The following is a 21,330-nucleotide window of genomic DNA, read 5'->3' on the forward strand; positions in this document are numbered from 1 at the left end:
CTCCTGGACCTGATAATTTAGCTGAAATTCCTTCTTCTATCATAACTATACCATGGTAAAAAACAGCAGGAATTTGGCCTCATCCACACCTGCTATAAAACCTAAGTTGTTATAAAGTTGCTGTATAAACAACATCTATATACCACAACGTTGCATAAATACCACATAACTTCTTGTGCCAAGTGGCCAGCTCTCTCTTACTTTTGATGGAGCACTTTATTTGATTCATGCTATTCACAATAAACTGATTTTCTGACTTAAAAATGGCAATTTGGCTAATTAATAATATAACATTGTTTATACTGTTGCTTTGGCCAATAGAAAGTACAGAGAAAGAAATGTGTGCAATCATTTAGCCTACAGTGTGAGCTTCTGGTTTAAAATAAATTAAAATTTCTAACATGCACACGTTAAACTGTGTAAGTCATAATTGGCCATAAGTAGGGATGCACTGCTTATGAATAAATACGTTTATTTACCATACTTCACAAACTGCATATTTCTGAGTGAGAGTTTCCTGTAACTTGAAGGAAATGAACACACAGTCAGAGGGCACTGGAAGTTATGGGTATTCCCAGCCTACTCCTCCACCAGTCACAACAGCAACATTCAAAATAACACACCAAGATCACTTAGAATGCAATCACACGGATTCCTAATGACTGTGTCACAGACTGATTAACAACAAACCATTAACATTCCTTTGTGTAAATGCGTAAAAAAAAAAAAAAAAAAAAAAAAAAAAAAAAAAAAAAAAAAAAAAAAACCCCACCACACACACACACACACACACACACACACCACCCTCAACTGCATTCTCACCATCCTTGAAGTAGCCAGAAAGGCGGTCAGACATTACTGAGCACAGGATGCTGTGTCAGCTTGTTTGTAACACAACAGGAAGACAAGGGAACACAGCCACATACTTCTTTCCAAAATGAAAAGTCAGTCAGTCAGTCTGTGTGTGTGTGTGTGTGTGTGTGTGTGTGTGTGTGTGTGTGTGTGTGTGTGTGTGTGTATGAAATGTTAAGTGCTAAATAATGTTCTCAAAGTTTCCAACTGAAGCCCAGGTCAAATGGTCCATCCTTAAATTATGCATGTTCCAGTAGCAGGCCCAACTATTACTGTTAACAGTGTTTCATGTCAGGATGAGGCTCAGCTGTTAAACAGGCCAGTTGCTGATGCAGTAAATCAGGCAAGATTATATAAAAAGGTTTTAATGCTAGTTTCTGTTCTCTGCTCCCTTCATTCATCTGGCCCATTCTCTAATGCCTGTGAGGCATTAATATAGTCTCTGAAAGCTATTTATTTTATTCTCTATTATTATTCAATATTAGCTAAAGGAACAGCCAACCATATACACTAATGGTGCTCATCATAAATGTAAGACAGTAGTCTCCTGCCAGCACGATACCGTTTTCATAATACTAATGATGGCCATTTTCCTCCATTCACTGTTAGCATGACTGACTCAACCACTGCTTTAATATATCTCCTAGCTACTTTTACATTTAGACATGAACCTCACAGCTTGTAGCTCACTCACATTTAGAAAGATGAAAATTCTCCTCAAGTGGGCACCATATGCAGTCAAGTAACTAAAAATGCCTTATATACATAATGAGATAAAAGTCAGAAATATTCATAAACAAAAACACTTTAGCACTAAAGACAATGAAAAATTCCTGCAATTGTACAAATCAATTATAAGCTGATCACAAACGATCTCCACAAACAGAAATGCCCTTATTTCCACTCTACATCTATAGCCTACATTCCCATCATCAGCAGAACACTGGACCGTGTTCTAGAACAAAGATCACCTGACGATCCTGGTGATTGCGTTCAACAAAAGACGCTGAGAATGTGGTTTGGATGGTTGACTCTGTAAAGCAAATTATAATATGCTAAGGGCACTGCAGCAGTCTGGGTGGCAAAATCATTCTATAGATGTCTGCTCTGATAAGACCTGAGGAAAAGCTGAACACAAAGCCAATTGTTAGCAGACTGAGAAAATGTATGAAGGAAAAACACCACAGTTCTTAGAAGGAACACACTTAACTACCAAATGCCAAAGGCAGCAACACAGGAAAACATGAAATATGGCTCATTTTGAGAACGTTGTACACATAATTACAGCCCTTATGTTTGAAATCAGTGTTCAGAACAATGTTACGAAAGTTATCTGAAAACCAATGAGTCCAAGTAAAGAAGCCTATTAGTGAAGCTTAATTCAGTTCATCTGCAAATTAGTTAGGATCAATCAGGTGTGCTGCTGTTGTCATATGTGAAGATGTTGACCTAAAGACTAAAAAGCTAATCAGGGCCAGGTATTGAAATTACTACAGTACCACAGTAGATGCAACCAAGACCACTTTAAGGCCTATGACTAAACAATTGGGATAAAATTGACTATTTTTGCGACCAACAGCGAGTTTAAATTTGTGCTTTTTTTCAGTAAATTAGAGCCCATGCCTGTTCTTTTGGCCAAGATTCCTTGAATATCCACTTATTTTGCTTGAGGCTTTAACACTGGACATAGTGTGCCAGACCGCTAGTTAGCTGTGATTGTTTTGCCATGTCCACTGAACATGGTCTACCTCGGATTACTGATTTGTCTAACTGGTTCCACTTAAAACTTAAGCCAAGGCTGTTAGGCAACACAATTACAGCTCTTATGAACTGAAAACTGCACTCTCAAATTACAGTTTCAATACAAAAACATGAAGCTATAGCCCTATTAAGGCTTGTATTCCAGTCATGTTCCTAACCAAGACACCAAAAGCATCTTCTGACATTTCACTACCACATTTCAGACCTAATGAGCAAGGGCGCTCCAAAACCTAGACTGCTGACTGGCATTATGTATTCATGTTATTACCATTAGTGCTTCTTGATTACTCTGCAATCAATTACGGTATGTAAATATAACCCATCCGGCAAATCACAATTTCTGCTTTAACCCACCTTTGTTTTGTAACATTCTGTATGCAACAAAAATAAGGCATTACAAAAAGTATCACTCAGGAATCAGCACTAAAGTCAAAGTACTGGTAGTGATGCATGAAAATTTTGAACAATATCCAGCCTTAGTGATAAGAACATTAAAATTCATTACAAAAATACAAATTATCAATAAAGAATTTTGACTGTTTGTCCTAGGCTAGGGGTCGGCAACACGTGGCTCCAGAGCTGCATGTGGTTCTTTTACTGCCCTGTTGTGACTCAACAGCAGAATTAGATGTTTAGGTAGAAATAAAATAATCCTCCTTCGCAGTAAAATATCTCTGCTGATCGTTCTAACTGTTTTAGCAATAAATGGTCTTAAAACACTGGAGTTAAATGTATAACTGCTTAACCCTGAAGACTGGCACACAGACTGCTCATCACATAATGCAGACAACAGTCTCGCCTGGATAGTAGCTAACGAAAAGTCAAAAAGAAAGATGAACATCAATAATTTGGAGATAAATAGAGAGACGGAAAGAGATGTACAGCAGGTTAGGCTGATAAAGGATAGAGAGGGAAATGTACTAGTGAGTGAACAGAGAGTGTTGAGTAGATGGAAGGAGTACTTTGAAGAACTAATGAATGAGGAAAAAGAGAGATGAGGACAACGGAGGGAGAGATAGTGGATCAGGAATTGCAGAGAATTAGTAAGGTGGAAGTGAGGGCAGCTTTAAAAAGAATGAAGAATGGAAAGGCAGTTGGTCCAGATGACATACCTGTGGAGGTATGGAGATGTTTAGGAGAGAAGGCAGTGGACTTTTTAACCAGGTTGTTTAACAAAATCCTGGAGAGTGAGAGGATGCCTGATGAGTGGAGAAGTAGTGTACTGGTCCCCATTTTTAAGAACAAGGGTGATGTGCATAGCTGCAGTAACTACAGAGGTATAAAGTTGATGAGCCACACCATGAAGGTATGGGAAAGAGTTGTTGAAGCAAGGCTAAAGCGAGAGGTTCAGATCAGTGAGCAGCAGTTTGGTTTCATGCCCAGAAAGAGTACCACTGATGCAATTTTTGCATTGAGAGTGTTGGTAGAGAAGTACAGAGAAGGTCAGAAGGAGCTACATTGTGTCTTTGTGGATCTAGAGAAGGCATATGATATGGTGCTAAAAGAGGAACTATGGTACTGTATGAAGAAGTCAGGTGTAGCTGAAAAGTATGTTAGGGTGGTGCAGGACATGTATGAGGATAGTGAGACAGTGGTGAGGTGAGCAGTAGGAGTGACAAATGGTTTCAAGGTGAAGGTAGGGTTACATCAGGGATCAGATTTGAGCCCCTTGTTTGCAATGGCGATGGAAAGGTTGACAGATGAGGTCAGGCAGGAGGCTCCATGGAACATGATGTTTGCAGATGACACAGATGACATTGTAATCTGTGGTGAGATTAGAGAGCAGGTGGAAGAGAATCTGGAGAGGTGAAGGTTTGCACTGGAGAGGAGAGGAATGAAGGTCAGTAGAGATAAGGCGGAATACATGTGTGTGAATGAGAGGGAGGCAGGAGTAGGGGTCGTAAAGGTGGATGACTTCAAATATCTTGGGTCAACCATCCAGAGCAATGGACAGTGTAGAAAAGAGGTGAAGAAGAGGGTGCAGTTCAGAGACATTTTACAAGAAACATTTTACTGGTCTACTTTTGAGGAAAAGATTCCTGCCAGAGACGCCAGAAAAGTGGCTATAGCTGAGCTAAAGCTTAAAGCAGAGCAACACAAGTCTGCATTTTCATTTATATTATATTTTAAGCCCATACTAGGACATTAGCACATATTGAGACATATTTATAGCCAACATGGTGAAATGTTACTTCAGTAAAATGAATATAATATGTGGCTCCCAAGATGGTTTGATTTTTGGTGAAACTTTACAAAATGGCTCTTCTTTGGGTTGCTGATCCATGGCCTAGGCTATGTGACCCTGTGGGCAATGTAGTAAACAGCACATAGCAAATATCAGCACATACAAACAATACTAAATCACAAAAACTGGGCCAGTGATGGGTTAACTGAAAAACCATAACAACAAGATACAGACATGTGGACATATCAGTTGGTGATTCAGTTTTCAAAGGATTTTTCAAATGTAAAAAAGAAAAACAATGTCATTTAAACTTGAGATATCAGGGTTGTAATTGTTTTTGTTTTAGCAATAAACAAGATAAAATCAATTAGGCGTTGAAAAAAAAGGAAGGTAAACCTGAGATAGCTCAATTACACTTGCCTGACAGACTAGCACTTATTTGACAGACAGGTGCTCCATTTCCCTGACCTGGAATGTGTGTGGGGTTTACCTCTTAATACACAAAACAGTTGAACTGGTCTATCCTGCTAAGGAACATGTCCTATGACACATGCACACTCTATGCACCTGCTCTTTTTGCTAACAAATAAGTCCATTAGGCTGGGGAAAAGCTTTTACTAAAGCAGCGTCATTTCCATGTGTTCAACAAATCCAAACACAAAGTTCTATGGTAAGCTTTCTGCCAAGAAACTCTGGCCCTCCTGATTTGAAATAAACAAAATATCTATAAACAATTAAATATACACTTTTTTTAGAGCAAACACGTGTATATATTGTCTATATTGTCCAAGTTGTTTACCCGATCAATACTAGTAGCTATCACTTTCAGTGTGCATCATGTCCTTTTTTTTGCAGTTTCTTAATGCAACCAAATTAAACACTCCATTCAGACTTTTTTCTGTTCCGTTAGAGGTCTGTGTAGGTGCTGGTTGCATTACTTAACATCCACCTTTGGTAGCCTGTCTAAATATTAAATGCCAGCACCAGAGATCAACACCCTTAGCTTTAATTTGATGTGTTGGTTAATGCTGGGTAGTGTGCTGCAAATATGTAAATGGTGGCTGGATTCACAGACGTGCCAAGGAAGTCTGTGCTAGTCTTCAGCCTCCATGGTGCTGGTAGTAGTGTGTGACTGTGGGAGTGCTTACTAGAGGGTGAAATTGGAAAAAACTAAATTGGGGAGAAAATTGGGGGAAACAAAAAGATAAATATACTGTTTGGTGAAAAATACAGTATATCGATTTTTAGGCACTACTAGACAGTCATAGTTCAAATGAAAATATCAGGAGCCAACTGTGCAGTATATAGGATAAAAGGCTAGGCTCTCTCACATTGAGCAACAAGCTAGCTAGTTTACACCTAACTGGAACCATAGAACATGTTATTGCCCCCCATAACACGTTAATGACATTCTAATTTTCTTGCTCTTTGGACATTTTCAGGTTTCATTGTGTTTACATTAAGATTTGGTAAACTTTAATATTACTTAATTCATTTGTATTCATTAGCCTGCAAACACTCCAAGTCACTGTTACAATTTTTATTAAAGATTAAAATTGTATTTATTTCCAGAGCACTAAGGTAGGTGCAGCTTTAGGTACAAAATGTTTAGAAAACCTAAACAGCCCTGTTCTGTCCATATCATACAATGATATAGGTCTAATGATTCTAACACAAGTACAGTCAAGCAATTGAATGAGACCTCACAGTCCTGCTCAAATGAGTCTGACAATGTCAGAGCCAAGTCAAAACCAATGTGTCGTTTAACAGGAGGCTGCAAGCTCTCTAATGTGCTATTTAGAGAGCAGCTGTGAAGATGAACATGCAGCGTATGTGTCACTTAACATTTTGTGATCTAATGCAAGAAAAAAGTCCTGCAAACACCTATAAGGAAAACACAAATACTGGAGACACCTAAATGCTCTAGTGTCCTTTAGGAATACACACAAACATTAGTCACCTCTTCCAAATGATGTACTGTTTGAGCCATGTAACACACAACAACTGGAAAAGGTTGACTATTAATATCTTTAACAGTTAGAGATTTATGATGAACCACTCAGATGCAGCCAAGAACATACTAAGGCCTGTGTTCTGGTCATGTCCCTGAACAAGGCACCAAACACATTTGAGATTTACTGAGAGAGCGATCAGTTGAAAACTCTTGTTTAAAGTGATGGTACAAGATTAACTTATAAGACCAACAAATATGTAAAAAAATCATTCAGTGTAGTTTAAATGCAAAATGCTACATTCATGTCTGAAGCATTTAACACAGACACAATCTTAAGATAAGCCCTTGGCCTAAAAGCATTTTTAACTATATTCATAATGAAGAGGTACATGTACAAACGCTCTAGGGGTACACAGTACCCAACGTTACATATTAAAAACTCAGCAGACACATAATGGTTCTTTGTTTGTGCTGTAGACATTGTGATGCCTGGTTATCTCACCACCACCACTGTAAGGAAGTCTGAGGTGGTAAGTTTCTATGCAACGAACCATTTGCATCAAACCACTTTGAATGACTTTACATCTCAACAATTGAATTATGTTGATTTTTTACAAAAAATCTATTAAATTCCCCTTTAAATGGCAAACTGCTTTATACTGAAGTTTATCAACACAATGCAGCACAAAGAGACTCTGTTATGAAAAACATCTTCATTTAGACCAGCTGTCAGCTCAGCTGAGAACCATTTGTGCACATGGACAGTTCTAGTAAGTGATTAGCAATGCTTTTTACATCAATCAAATTCATTAAACAGGCATTTTCGCAATTTACATATTCCTTCTGTAATTCCACAGTTCCTCTTCTGCTGCTGACTATGATCTCTACAGCAGCCAATGATACACTAACTCCAGCTGATGAGGTCAGAACTAGGGATGGATTTTGAGGGTAAAGTAGGAATGCTGTACGTCAAAGATGACCAAAAAAGGGATAAAAATGATTTTAACATGGCTGGCACTGTGGCCCTTTTTCCCCCCACAATCCCTTGGGAGCTCCTGGAAAGTAGGAAAGTTGAACTCTAGTGGAAAGACAGGGATGATTCTTTTGCTACATCAGCATTACCAAAGGTTCTACACTGGGATCTGAGCCAGAACTTTCCCCTCTTTCAGCAGATGGCATCAAACTGAGTTGAGAAGGAACAGAAGATATTCTTACCTAGGATGGAGTGGACACGCACGGACAGCTGGGTACGGAGGATCAAGATGGGCTTTTTGCCTATGCTGCAAACACACAAGCAAAGAAAAAGAGTCATGTCAGTAGAATAAGCATGCGGTCATCTGTGGGTACTGTGGCTTCTAAATACTTTTGAGATTTTGGGGGGTTGGAATGGAGTTCATTCATTGCACTTATGTCAGCAATGCGGTCATATCATTCTCCATAAAAGTCTCACACTGGGTAAAAGCCATTTAAAGGGATAGTTTAGAGAAAAATCTCATTTATACAATTTTCCCTTTATGCGAAAGTTGGTTAGCCAAGATGCGTGGTGTCTGACGTTTTTTAGTTTTATATTGGAGCTATGAAGCTAATGTAGCTAACAAGCAAAGGAATAGCTGCCAGGTTGGCACAGTGTAAACAAAGGCTAAATCATCACACACTTGCCTTAAACCTTAAAAGCTGTTAAGTGATCTCAAACAGACTAACAGTGTCAGGAACCACATCAGAGTTATTTATAAGAATGGATGGCTTATAGCTAAATAGAGTTCAACCAACTGGAAAACCTGAATTTTGACTGTACTTTTGTCCATTTATATAGATAATAGTACACTGAACTGTCTCAGAAACCACATAAGCAAGTCTATTTGAGATCACTTAACAACTAGATGCAGCTTGAGGCCAAAGATAGATTACTGACCAGGCCAGAGTCTGACCGCCATAGGCCTTGGGAGGCCTCAGACCACAAGGTTCAAAGTGGCCCAAAGAACTGGGATCATCCACTGCAGATGTAAATATTAGATGATCATATAGTCCTCAAATATGTATAGATGACCAAATAAATAATTTCACTACTCATAGACTGTTGCTGTTGTCAATCAAATGGGACATGCTGGACATCATGTGCTAGCGGTGTTGGCATTTACCCTCATGTGACCCAGCTTGGCATAAAAGAAAAGGGGAAAAAAAAGAGGAAAGCAGGATTCAAGTCTTGCACAAAAACCACAAGCTGTTATGATGCAGACACAATGGGTTATTCTCATGAGCATGACAAATACTCTGACCTAAACTCGCAAAAAATATGAGTAAACCATGTTTTCTTTTTGTGGATATACAAATGGCTATGAAGAGTCGAATAATCAAAAATAATTTTGAATGATGAAAGAGATTTTTAATAGAACTTTAGTTACGTGACCCAACATACCCTTTCCTGTCAGAACCTCTAAAAGATTCATACCCAAGGCCCTTGCAAGGCCATGACACATATCTGTTTAAGGCAAGTGTGTGATGATTTAGGCATGCAGTTCACACAATGGTAACAGGTGGGGGATAAGCTTTCAATCCTGGTTGGCTACATTAGCTTTGCAGCTCTGGTGAAAAGCTAAAACTTCAGACACCAAATATGTCTTAACCGATTGACTAAATTTGGGCTAAGAAGTAGACTGTAAAATCTGATTTGTTGCCAAACCATCACTTCAATGCAGATGGACGAAAGTATACAGAATGTAGGTGATTACTACACCACACACACAGTCCTGGCACTCAGTAGGGATTATGGTATGGAAAGTCAGCGCACAGGCATGGAAACTATGCTCCAAGAGAGTCAGCTGCTAAACTCCAAGCACTTTACAGAAAGGGTTTTCTTGAAGGTGTTGTATGTGGCTTGTGCTCACACACACAGCAAAATTACCGTCTTGTATTTTCCAAAGTGCCATTTCAAATGACGTGTTTCCTGCTGGCTCCCCTGTACGCAGTGTGGAACCTGACGAAGTTCCAGATGCGGCTGCACTTCTGCTTTGGCTTACCCACTTAAGCCCTTATAAAATCAAATATTTGCTCTTAATTATTCACTATACTGTATGTTTCAGTGCAAAAAAGCAAAGGATTCACTACAAAAACAAACAAATATTACATCCACAGACATGGAAACCGTTGCTCGAAAGAAAACAAGACTAACAACACTTAGATTGCATCAGTAACAGTGCGTCTTTCTTCCCCTCTGATCACAGTTTTCCTTGTAGGCCTTCATCAGTGATTACATCACTTTAGGGTTTTTTTTTTTTTGGTCTGCTACTGAGTTTGCTTATTTAATAAGACTGCCTGGTCTTTGCCATTCACTATCTCAGCAGAAAATAAAGCCTTGGATTTCAGTGGTTTGTGTGAATGATATAAACTCACTGTCTCCCTTAGGGAAGGAAACTGCATGAGGCCAGGACAGAAAGTGCCTTTGTTGCTGGGGAGAGAATGCATAGCAGCCCAGATACATTCAAATCAGATTCGCTTCATGTTCGCTTCTAGAATTGAGCTCATTGTGTGAGACAAAGCGAGAGAGCGAGAGAACATGTGTGAGAGTGAGGGTGTGAATGTATGAATGATGTAAACAGAGTCCAGTAAGAGAGACAGAGGGATATGAACTGATTTCTGTGTAAGATGTTTGAGCAACAGAAAGCAAGACCAACAAGTATGTGGGAGCCAGACAGAGCAAAAGAATCTACAGGCAATGAAATAGTCAGTAGGGGTGCACGGACACATCCATTTTCAAGTTTGATATAAGTTTTGATTCTGAGGTTAAGATTCAATTCAATGTCCTGGAGCTACGAAGCTAATGAAGTTAACAAGAAATGGAAGCTTATAGCTGCCAGCTTAGCACCGTATAAACTGATTGCCTAAATCATCACATACTTAAACCTTAAACCTCGTTGAGCTCTTAAGTAATCTCAAATGCACTGATGTAGTTCCTGACACTGTATTTTAGAGTTACCCATGTTAAATGTTACATCCAAGTGGTCTTTAAACTACTTGGACATAACATTAGTACTTGCATTTCCCTGTGCAAAATATGGAACTGAGCTACAAATAATATAAAAATGTAAAATGCCTAAAATAGAAAAACTGCCACATTAAACTGAGTGCCTTAAATTTTCCACCCCTCAAACTTAAATACATCAACATATCATAAAAGCACAGGTAAAATATAGTGCTGTGCAAAGGTCAGGGAGCCCCTGTCATTTATTTAATTTCCAGTCAAAACAGCCATTGAGTAAAATTTGTTCATATTTTTTAGCAACTTAAGCCAAAAACATCATAATGTAACATCACTTTCAGTTTTTAATGTGTCCACCTTTTCGTGTTATTTATCTGTTTGTTTGTTTGTTTCTTTTTTTTTTTTTTTTTTAATTAGTCTTAGAAGTTGGTTGGTCATTTTCTGCATCTCATAATTCAAGTAATCCATTTAATGATTCTGAGGTCTGAACTTTGGGGTGGTCAGTCCATTGTTCTGAGAACACCAGCAGATCTTTCTTTGCTTTGCTTTTTGTCCTCTTTATTTACTTCCTTTCTTGCCCATTTCCCTTCATCTTTCATCTCTCAAAGACGAAGGCTTTAAGTACTGTTTATTTCATGGGGACAGTTTTGGTGGTCTCCCAGGTCTTACACAGTTGTTAGGAGTCTCATTTGCTCTGTATTTAGCCTTTTTAGAACTTCAGTTTGGGAAACTACTGCATACCTTGTACTTAACAGCCTTTCTGACTTGAAAATAAGTAAACAAACAAAGAGTGGTCTCTGATTTTGTGAAAAAACTAAGCATTAACTACAAGTTACTGTTTCATTTTTTTTTTTTGGCCATTTCCACAAAAGGCAAATAAGAGATCCTAGAAAAGCAGACAACATTTTTAAATTTCAAATTTGGATAACATTTCAATTGTTCTTTTTCAGATTTGCCAATACTGTATCGAAATTGTCTTTTGAAATTTCTTTTACTGACTTCCTAGATTTACTTATATTTATTAGCTCTATCCAACAGAGGGGTACATTACTGATGACTGCTAACAGAAAGACAAGTACTCTGTTTCAATACTTTCTCAGCACCTGGATCTAGGATTTTAAATACAGTGACAAATGGTCATTGTCTGGCTTTAAACTGACTCTAAACAGTTATGCAAATGCACCTCTCTCTTCTGTGTCCAGCGAGCAGATCCAAATTTTATTCTAAATGTAACTAAGCTTGATTGAATCAAACAGAAAGACAAAATGTTAGACAACATGTGCTTTCTCTCGTCTCTCACCACAACTAAATTACCAAGTGCCTCATGTGTTTATAAGAATTCTCTCCGAGGATAGGTCTTAAAAAAAGAACAGCCACTGCGCTGTCATGTTCCTACAGCAAGAGTGACTCATGTGGTCCACTCACTCTCTCTGCCCAGAGCAAAGATCAAGGTTCCATCCTTGTCCACAAGAGTGTTTGGGTGTGTTTCTGAAGCACCATAGTCATCATGAGCCACTCCGTCCATCTCAGCTCTATTACCTACCCTTTTAAAAGTCCTGCCCCTTCCTTACTGTTAAATAAATGCCTGTACTTTTCCTGTCTGTGCTTAAGAACAATATCATGGTCGTAATAAAACCTTGTATTTCTGAACTGGTAACTTTACATAGGAAGGAAAAATGTTCTTAACTTCAATGAGTGTTAATTTGGGCTGGCGCAAGGAGTTTAAATGAGTACTCGTTCATTACAGAATCCGTTCTCTATTTTGCATACAAAAATTGGGGGGGGGGGGGGGGGGGGGGTTTAAGCCGCAAAAATTATAGCCTACTATGATAAAATACAATTAATTTAAGTTGGTTCAGTTGATACATCACAAGTTTATAGCATCTACTTCAGCTCACATCAGAGCGCAATTACCACACTGCTTTCCACTTGCCCACTGCAACTAAAGGAACAGAGATTCCTTAAAGAAATCGCATGTGGGAGCACTTTAAATAAATGGATAAGAAAAATCCTCAGTGAAAAATTTGCGATAAGAGGCTGGTCTACCATTAAAGGCACAACAAGTTTGATGCATTCTCTCAATATGAAAGTATAGGGGTTCTTATCAGATTACCACCACGCAACCTACTAACACTGTTCAGATCCATCACATGCCTGGAGTGATATGCAGGAATATCAATTCTTTTTTTTTCTTTTTTTTTGATTAAACAGTTTCACAGCAGGTTTAAAACATGGACAGCAGACAAGAGTGTCCTCCACACATTGTTAGTACAGCACAGGAGCTGCTCCATAACTACCACACCAACAGGATCATCAGAATAAACTAATGTCCTAAATATGGTTTAGAATGCTACAGGAAGTGGGAGTGTTTGATTTGACTGGATCTCTACAGAGTTTATGTCTTCATTTGTCACACATAAGATGTGTCCAACACAACCAGACAGCAAAAGAAAGTGAGAGAGAGACAGAGAGAGAAAGTGAAGGATTAATCCTTACGCGAGATCTTCATAGAACTGCTCCAGTTCATCCCTCTGCTCTGCGAGTGAGGACTCAAGATCCAGGTAGTTTCCATTAGGAGCAACCTGCAGTGCACATTCTTCTAACTGAGGAGTGAACAAGAGAAGAGAGTCAATGCTGAAAAGATACATGATACATACAAAATACTACTGCAATTATGCATACTGCATGACATATGCCTTGCGATGTATAACAGCCCATATCCTACATTTTATTTCTTTTGCTGAGATAATATGTAGGTGTGGGATTGTATTCCTATTTTACTGTATTGATGCAGTATCATGCCGATATCAGCAGAAAATGTTGGCATAGATATTAAAGTGAAAAGAAAAAAAAAATCTGATCCAATCCTGTAACAAATCAGTCCTGAAACTGCATCATCACATTTTGTGATGTGATGTCATCTATGTAGTATTTCTTCTTGTGGGTTAATAAAGTGAGAAGTTGACAGGATATCTACTCTTTGATACTCAACTGAATTGAAGTGCTTCAATTAAAAACAGTTCATTTTAAACCTCAATAATCTTTAAAGAAAAAATATTTAATCAGTATTGCTATTTGGGCCAATGTTCAAAGTATCGCAAAAGAAAAAGTGGTATCATCCCATCGTTGCCAGTTTCTGACCCCTCTTAAAACAGGCTGGCTTGCTATATGTAAATGTTCTCTGTTCTGAATGGCTGACCTATATAGTGTTTTATTCCAAAATCAGTCCAGGCTGAACCACTTCTTATAACTTCAATGTGAATGGGCAGGGCTACTTTGCTATAGGTTGAATAGGTGGATATATGTAGGACATCTCCGTTGATGCAGGCCAATTTCCATATATGGACATATGAAAACAAATTATAACAAATTAAACTAACATTACAAAAAAGCAATTAAAAGGTAATAGTGAATTGTATTGGGTGAAGATTGGTGTGCATTATTTTGACTTAAATAATGTGCTTATGATGGATTACATAAATCAAAACACCCAGAGAAGCATCCACCTGGAGCTGTGATTGGTCAAGTAAAACACTAGCTTATTTGCATACTGCTGTCTTCTGTGACAGCAATATATCAAAGGCCAATATTGCCATAATGTATTGTGCAGCCCTAACATTCCTATAATACACATGCAGGGTTTCCTCCAGAGATTAATATACCTCTTGATCCTGTGTTATCGGCTTTGTATTACCAAACTGCCCTGCATAATGTATCGCATGGCATTACAGTTAATGTTAATTTTGGCAAGAGAGAGAGACTTTATCAAGTCCCTGGAACTCTGTTCTGATTCCAATCCAAAGATAATAATAACAACAACAATAATAATTAGAAGAAGAAGAAGAAGAAGAAGAAGAAGAAGAAGAAGAAGAAGAAGAAGAAGAAGAAGGCTATTCAGAGCATCGCATTAAAAACGCCTGGTACATTCTGCAAACAATACCACAAATGCCAACAGAAACATCTCTTGACCGTGAATGATGAGAATTGTTTCTAGCCATCATTATCCAGTCAAAACAGTCAATGGGAAGAAGGAGAGGGCTCTTCAGCTCTTATCTAGCTGTGTGCTTCCCATGTATAACAGAGGCTCTGCCTCGTTCCTCACTCAGCTGTAATAAGGGGGCTGATTGAAGAGGCCATTCCAGTGGCCTTATCTTCTGCTTACAGATCCCACCCTTTCCGCAAGCATCAAGACAATTTAGCCTACTGCTGCACACACACATTGCAGATTTGTAGAGCGCTTGCATCATATTAGCAAAGCTGCAAAACATTAAATAAAAATAAGCAAACTCAATAATTAAAATATTTGAAAACTGTAAAGCCATTCAAATAAGACATATTTCACCATTTATGAAGCCATGTACTTCCAAGCACCATTTAATATCAGCCCAATGGGGAAACACTTTTGTTTATCAAGTTCAGTGCTAGCTCAGTCAATGGTTCAAACCTGTTCGGTGTTGCCTGATTGGGTAAAATTCACCAGATTAGCATTTTTAAGCAATTTCATATGAAAACAGACGTTTATCAAAAGATTTGTTTTTCACTATCCTGTACTATTTAAAATAAATAAATAAATAAAACATAACACTGTGTGCTTTTCTTATTCTTATAAACTATCGGGATATCAAAGATAATATTCAATATAATATCAAAATAAGCCCTACATATACAATTGAAAACTTTACAAACTTTTACAGAACTTCCAACAGCAGTGTATACAGAACCACAAGGACCACTACAGTGGTCTTCTTCCACTTGTGTAACTTGGGGTGGACCTGTTGTATGTAGGATATTTAACTTTCAGTTCCCTTTGTGACTTTTGCTTCTCCCTGATTTCAACACCATACCCAACATCAAGTCTCAAGGCCAGCAAAGGAACAGACAAGAATACTCAAAATGAATTCCGTATGCGGGTTATTTATCTGATATAAAGGGATTTTGGATGAGCTAATGTGGCTTGGAATGCCCTGCATGAACTGACTGGCATCAGTCAAGGTTTGCCATCCTTTTCAATATGATAAAGCAATTCCCAGCAAGCCGTTCAGTCAGCTACTTCCTACTCCTCAACAAACCTGCCACAATGCCTTAATACATGCCTGTCAGTGAGGCAGCACATCAGTAACCAATAATCAAGAACAATCTAAACAGCTGGTAACTATTATGTAAAGGTGCGTAGGCTTTAGGACACCAACTTCAAACCTACTTCCTAATGGGCTCCATCATCACCACAGTTAGGTGGTTACAAGGGCACAGGGTCCGTAAAAGGCTTTTAATTCCACAATAAAATCTGATCCTCATATTAACATGTAGCTTAGATTATAACATGAGACACCCCAGCAGTTGCCCACCTTCTGCCTCCACCTGTGCAAAGAACCAAAGCTCTGTTGCTAAAATAGGATAGATACACAGATTTGCAGACTTACAGACTAGTTTATAGCCTAGTTGTTTTCAAGAAAGCACGTAAATACAGTACAACCCAGTTGTTACCATTACAGCCACACAGTGGGTCACAACATAGGAAAACACTAAATGTATTGCTCCCCCACAAAATGTGTTATACAAGTCCAAAGATATATAAATTTAATCTAATCTTACAAGCAGGCTTTAAAAGCCTAACAAAATGCAAAAAAAGGTGTCCTTACAAACTTTTTAGCAGTGCTGCCTGATATATTGTCCATCATAGTTTATCGTGATACTGATGCACACTGTTGCTGATCATCAGTTACAATGATATTTTTAGCAATAAGAAAAATAAGGAAAAAATTTTTTTAATTAAATCAAATATGTTTTTAAAAATGAGGAGCATCCATTATCCTGTAGCCAACAAGTTTTTTTTATTTTTTTTTTTTTATTCAAGTTTCTTCCAGACCTTCCATGCTGATGTGTCCAGTTAACATTTGCAATGCTATGTAAGAAGCCAGATGAAAACAAGCAATACAGAGCAATACACCCCTAAGGTAACACAGTGAATATATTTAATGTGTTGTGGCTACACATTAATATAATGAGGCTAAGAGCAAATACATTAAGGCCACAAATTAATATACTGAGGCCTCAAGTTAAAATTTCTTGTTTCCACAAATTAATACTGAGGGCCACAATGTATACATTGACAACTTGTGGACTAATCGCAGCATATTCATTTGTGGCCGCGATATATTAATTCGTGGCCACCAGAAACTTAACTCGTGGCCTCCATTAATCTGTTGTCGCATCTTATTAAAAATAAATCACCACGTCACCTAAAGAGCCCCAATGCCAAGTTTGTACAACGTTATTTTAGCATAGAGTAGCACTATTCAGGAAGCATGCGCTCGCTGGTGTTACTAAAACACAGTGAAATACCAGCGGATAGTGCGAGACGTTCGCTGATACGATATTTTATCGACACCGCGCAGCACTAAGCAGTAGGTGAGGCTCTTTTTATGAACGAGAGTGTCCTGGTTTACCTTCAGAGGCGCCTGGAGCAGCTTATGAACTCCGGCTATCTGCTCGTTCAAAGGCAGGTTTTCGTTGAACTCGTACTGAAGAGGTCTCCTGGGCTCGGGGAAGTTTGTACACACGAACGGGTCCGTATCCTCAAGATACTGGACACGACACGTTAACGTAGCCATGTCTCAGTCCGGCCGGTAGACCGAGAGCCAGAAGAAGAAACTATCTTTTCCCGACAGAAGTCACCAGTTCGCAGTCCGCTGTGTTAGAGAGCCATTAAAGCAGGGAAAGCGCCTTCGTCCACCTGGCGAACAGAAACGGTACGGAGCACTGCTGAGCACCTCGGCGCTGTGTGGAGGGTTAAGCCCGGCAGGGGAAAAGCTCAGCAGACGCGCTGAACAGAGTTATAAAGTGGGAAGAGCACCGCCCATTTATCCCATCGCTCATTAAAGCAGCAGAGTCAAACCGGCTCTGGCGGCGGAGAGCACACACAGGCAGAATGAGCTCAGTGCCTGCAATTCTCACCGCCAACCAGCGGCGGCGCTGCTTTCAAAAGTGCCCCTCCTACTTAGAAATTAGATCCAAAATATTTTGTAACAAGAAACATGAATAGCTTGGTTAGCTGTACAGTACCATCAGAGAGCCTATATGTGTCTAAGTTTTTATGTTTTCCCATCCCTGTTTGCCTTGCAATCCTGCAGGTACCTTCAGTGAACCTCCAAATGTTTTGTCAGTTTTTACAACCCCAATTCCAATGAAGTTGGGACGTCGTATAAAACAAATAAAAACAGAATACGGTGATTTGCAAATCCTATTCAATCTATATTCAATTGAATACACCACAAAGACAAGATATTTAATGTTCAAATGGATAAACTTTATTGTTTTTTCCAAATATTCACTCATTTTGAATTTGATGCCTGCAACACGTTCCAAAGAAGTTGGGACAGGGGTGTGTTTACCACTGTGTTACATCACCTTTCCATTTAACAACACTCAGTAAGCGTTTGGGAACTGAGGACACTAATTGTTGAAGCTTTGTAGGTGGAATTCTTTCCCATTCTTGCTTGATGTACAACTTCAGTTGCTCAACAGTCCGGGGTCTCCATTGTCATATATTGCGCTTCATAATGCGCCACACATTTTCAATGGGAGACAGGTCTGGACTGCAGGCAGGCCAGTCTAGTACCCCACTCTTTTACTACGAAGCCACGCTGTTGTAACATGTGCAGAATGTGGCTTGGCTTTTTCTTGCTGAAATAAGCAGAGACGTCCCTGAAAAAGACGTTACTTGGATGGCAGCATATCGCTGTTGTCGGATCAAAACCTCATATCTCCAAAATTGTAACTTTACAGGAGAAGGTAAATACATACTCTACTTTTAATGCAAGTCAATGGAACCAGATATTTTTACAAATAATTTTAGGTAATTTCTTTTGGTCCAATCATGGAATTTATACACACTATTTATTACAATGTGTCTTTTCAAAGTATGCCAAAAACTGAAAAACGACAAAAATGGAGATATGAGGTTTTGTTCCGACAGCAGCGATATGTTGCTGCAAAACCTGTATGTATCTTTCAGCATTAATGGTGCCTTCACAGATGTGTAAGTTATCCATGCCATGGGCACTAACACACCCCCAGACCATCAGAGATGCTGGCTTTTGAACTTCGTGCTGATAACAATCCGGACAGTCCTTTTCCTCTTTGGCCCGGAGGACACGATGTCCATGATTTCCAAAAACAATTTGAAATGTGGACTCGTCAGACCACAGGAAAGTTTTCCACTTTGCGTCAGTCCATCTCAGATGAGCTCGGGCCCAGAGAAGCCAGCAGCGTTTCTGGGTGTTGTTGATATATGGCTTTCACTTTGCATGGCAGAGTTTTAACTTGTACTTGTAGATGGAGCGACGAACTGTGTTCACTGACAGTGGTTTTCTGAAGTGTTCCTGAGCCCATGTGGTAATATCCATTACAGAATGATGTCGGTTTTTAATGCAGTGCTGCCTGAGGGATCGAAGGTCTCGGGCATTCAGTGTTGGTTTTCTGCCTTGCTGCTTACTTGCAGAGATTTCTCCAGATTCTCTGAATCTTTTGATGATATTATGGACTGTAGATGATGAAATCCCTAAATTCCTTGCAATTGTACATTGAGAAACGTTCTTAAACTGTTGGACTATTTGCTCACGCAGTTGTTCCCAAAGTGGTGATCCTCGCCCCATCCTTGCTTGTAAATGACTGAGCCTTTCAGGGACGCTCCCTTTATACCCAGTTATGACACTCACCTGTTTCCAATTAACCTGTTCACCTGTGGAATGTTCCAAACAGGTGTTTTTTGAGCATTCCTCAACTTTCCCAGTCTTTTGTTGCCCCTGTCTCAACTTTTTTGGAACATGTTGTAGGCATCAAATTCAAAATTAGTGATAAAGTTTATCCATTTGAACATTAAATATCTTGTCTTTGTAGTGTATTCCATTGAATATAGGTTGAAAAGGATTTGCAAATCATCGTATTCTGTTTTTATTTATGTTTTACACAACGTCCCAACTTCACTGGAATTGGGGTTGTATATGTAATGTGGATAAGAATGAAACAGTAGTAAATCTGAAGAAAAAAAATGTTTTCTCCGCCATGAATGAATTTAAAAATAACAGCTTCAAAAGTACCATGAAACAATGCTTAAGACATCATGTATTAATACATTAAGACGTGTGTGTGTGTGTGTGTGTATATATAGTCACACCGATTGCTAAAAGGTGGATAAAATCAAGCACATTGTCTTGCACTCTCCATAGAAAAAACATTAGCAGTAGAATGGTAACACTGAAGAGCTCAGAGACTTAACACTGTTGTATGATGCCCCCTTTGCCAAAAGTCAATTCATGAAATGTCCTGCTAGATTGGCCCTGGTCAACTGTAAATGCTATTATCGTGAAATGGAAGTGTGTAGGAGAAACAACAGCTCAACCACAAAGTGGTAGGTCAAGCATACTCAGAGTGGGGCTGCCAAGTGCATAGCACATATCCTCCGTTGCATCATTCATTACAGTCCTAAACCTGCTCCTGGAAGCACCATCAGCAATGGATTTCACCATCCACCCATTCACAGTGAAGTTATAAGGAGTGTTTCAGCCTGGAATGCTTTTCAAACAAATTACAATACAGGGCAGCCAATCATTGGAGGGATTATTTAAATATATCAGTTTTAAAGAGGCAATAACAAAAAATAGCTTATTTAAATATAAAGGGATAACAAGAGGTTGGTGATATAGTCTGTCTTTGGCACATAAAACCAAACGTAAGTGAACTTCAGGGAAAAAATTAAATGTAACAATAATATTGTGACAATTATGATAAAGATATTTGCCCTTTAAAATAAAGTACATTTAACTCCGTAACTGGTTTATGATGACCGAAATGACAAAAACCTAACAACAAATGCCACGGCAAATAATGACTGATTACGCAAGCATCCTCTTTTATGTTAATATTAATCAGTGATAGTACAATGTAAATGACCTAAGGTTGTTTTCCTGAACTTAAAAACCAAAGAAAATTTTAAAATGGTTAGGTAGAGGGGACATTTACACAAAACACGAAAAACAGTAAGGCAATGCATAAAGCTACATAATACTGGTTTATGGAGGAGTGGAAAGGTATGAAATAGACTTTGATGTACTCCTCAATTTATAAACCAACATGAAGCAAATTACTGTGCATTCCAGCTGCAAACTAGCACAGCAATGCATTCCCCAGCCTCAAGTCTGAAAGAATTTAGTTTTTTTTAATCCAGCAGCCCTCCGTTGCCTAATCCCACCATGCAACCTTATTCTAATCTGACCGTTAGTGTAGCCAATGATGTACCGAAGAATAAATGTGCTTCTGCTATCAGGCTTCCTTGTGGGGAAAAAAAACAAAACAAAACAAAGAGAGCTCAAACAGCACACCTTCAAGTTTTCACTGCAAAGCACTTGTAGTTTTTCCATCCACCTTCAAGATGCATTTTTAGAAGGGGATTTTCCACCTTTTTTCAAACGAGGAAATCTCACTCTAAAGACTGCGCCACAGCTGTATGAGAGGAGTAGGTGTGTTTATAACAGATAACCAGTAATGGCATGTCCCGATGATGGCAGAAACACTGTGTTCATACTAAAAGTAACTTGAAGACAA

General features: G+C 38.8%; 1 protein-coding gene across 9 annotated transcripts in view; it reads right to left on the reverse strand.

Moving 5' to 3' along the window:
* Nucleotides 1-17,600, reverse strand: part of fhod1 (formin homology 2 domain containing 1) — a 79,970-nt gene extending 62,370 nt beyond the window's left edge. For 5 of the 9 annotated variants that reach the window (XM_037534520.1, XM_037534517.1, XM_037534515.1 and 2 more), the window contains exons 1-3: nucleotides 17,175-17,598; nucleotides 13,225-13,331; nucleotides 7,968-8,032 (exon numbers count right to left, since the gene is read on the reverse strand). In XM_037534520.1, coding sequence (XP_037390417.1) covers nucleotides 7,968-8,032; nucleotides 13,225-13,331; nucleotides 17,175-17,339 — 337 coding nt within the window. In that variant the 5' untranslated portion in view covers nucleotides 17,340-17,598. Of the gene's footprint in view, nucleotides 1-7,967; nucleotides 8,033-13,224; nucleotides 13,332-17,174 lie in introns of all 9 variants that reach the window. The other 4 variants (XM_037534514.1, XM_037534516.1, XM_037534513.1 and 1 more) reach the window with 2 other exon arrangements.
* Nucleotides 17,601-21,330: the final 3,730 nt, after the last annotated feature.

Source organism: Pygocentrus nattereri, chromosome 25 (assembly GCF_015220715.1).
Source record: "Pygocentrus nattereri isolate fPygNat1 chromosome 25, fPygNat1.pri, whole genome shotgun sequence".
NCBI lineage: Eukaryota > Metazoa > Chordata > Actinopteri > Characiformes > Serrasalmidae > Pygocentrus > Pygocentrus nattereri.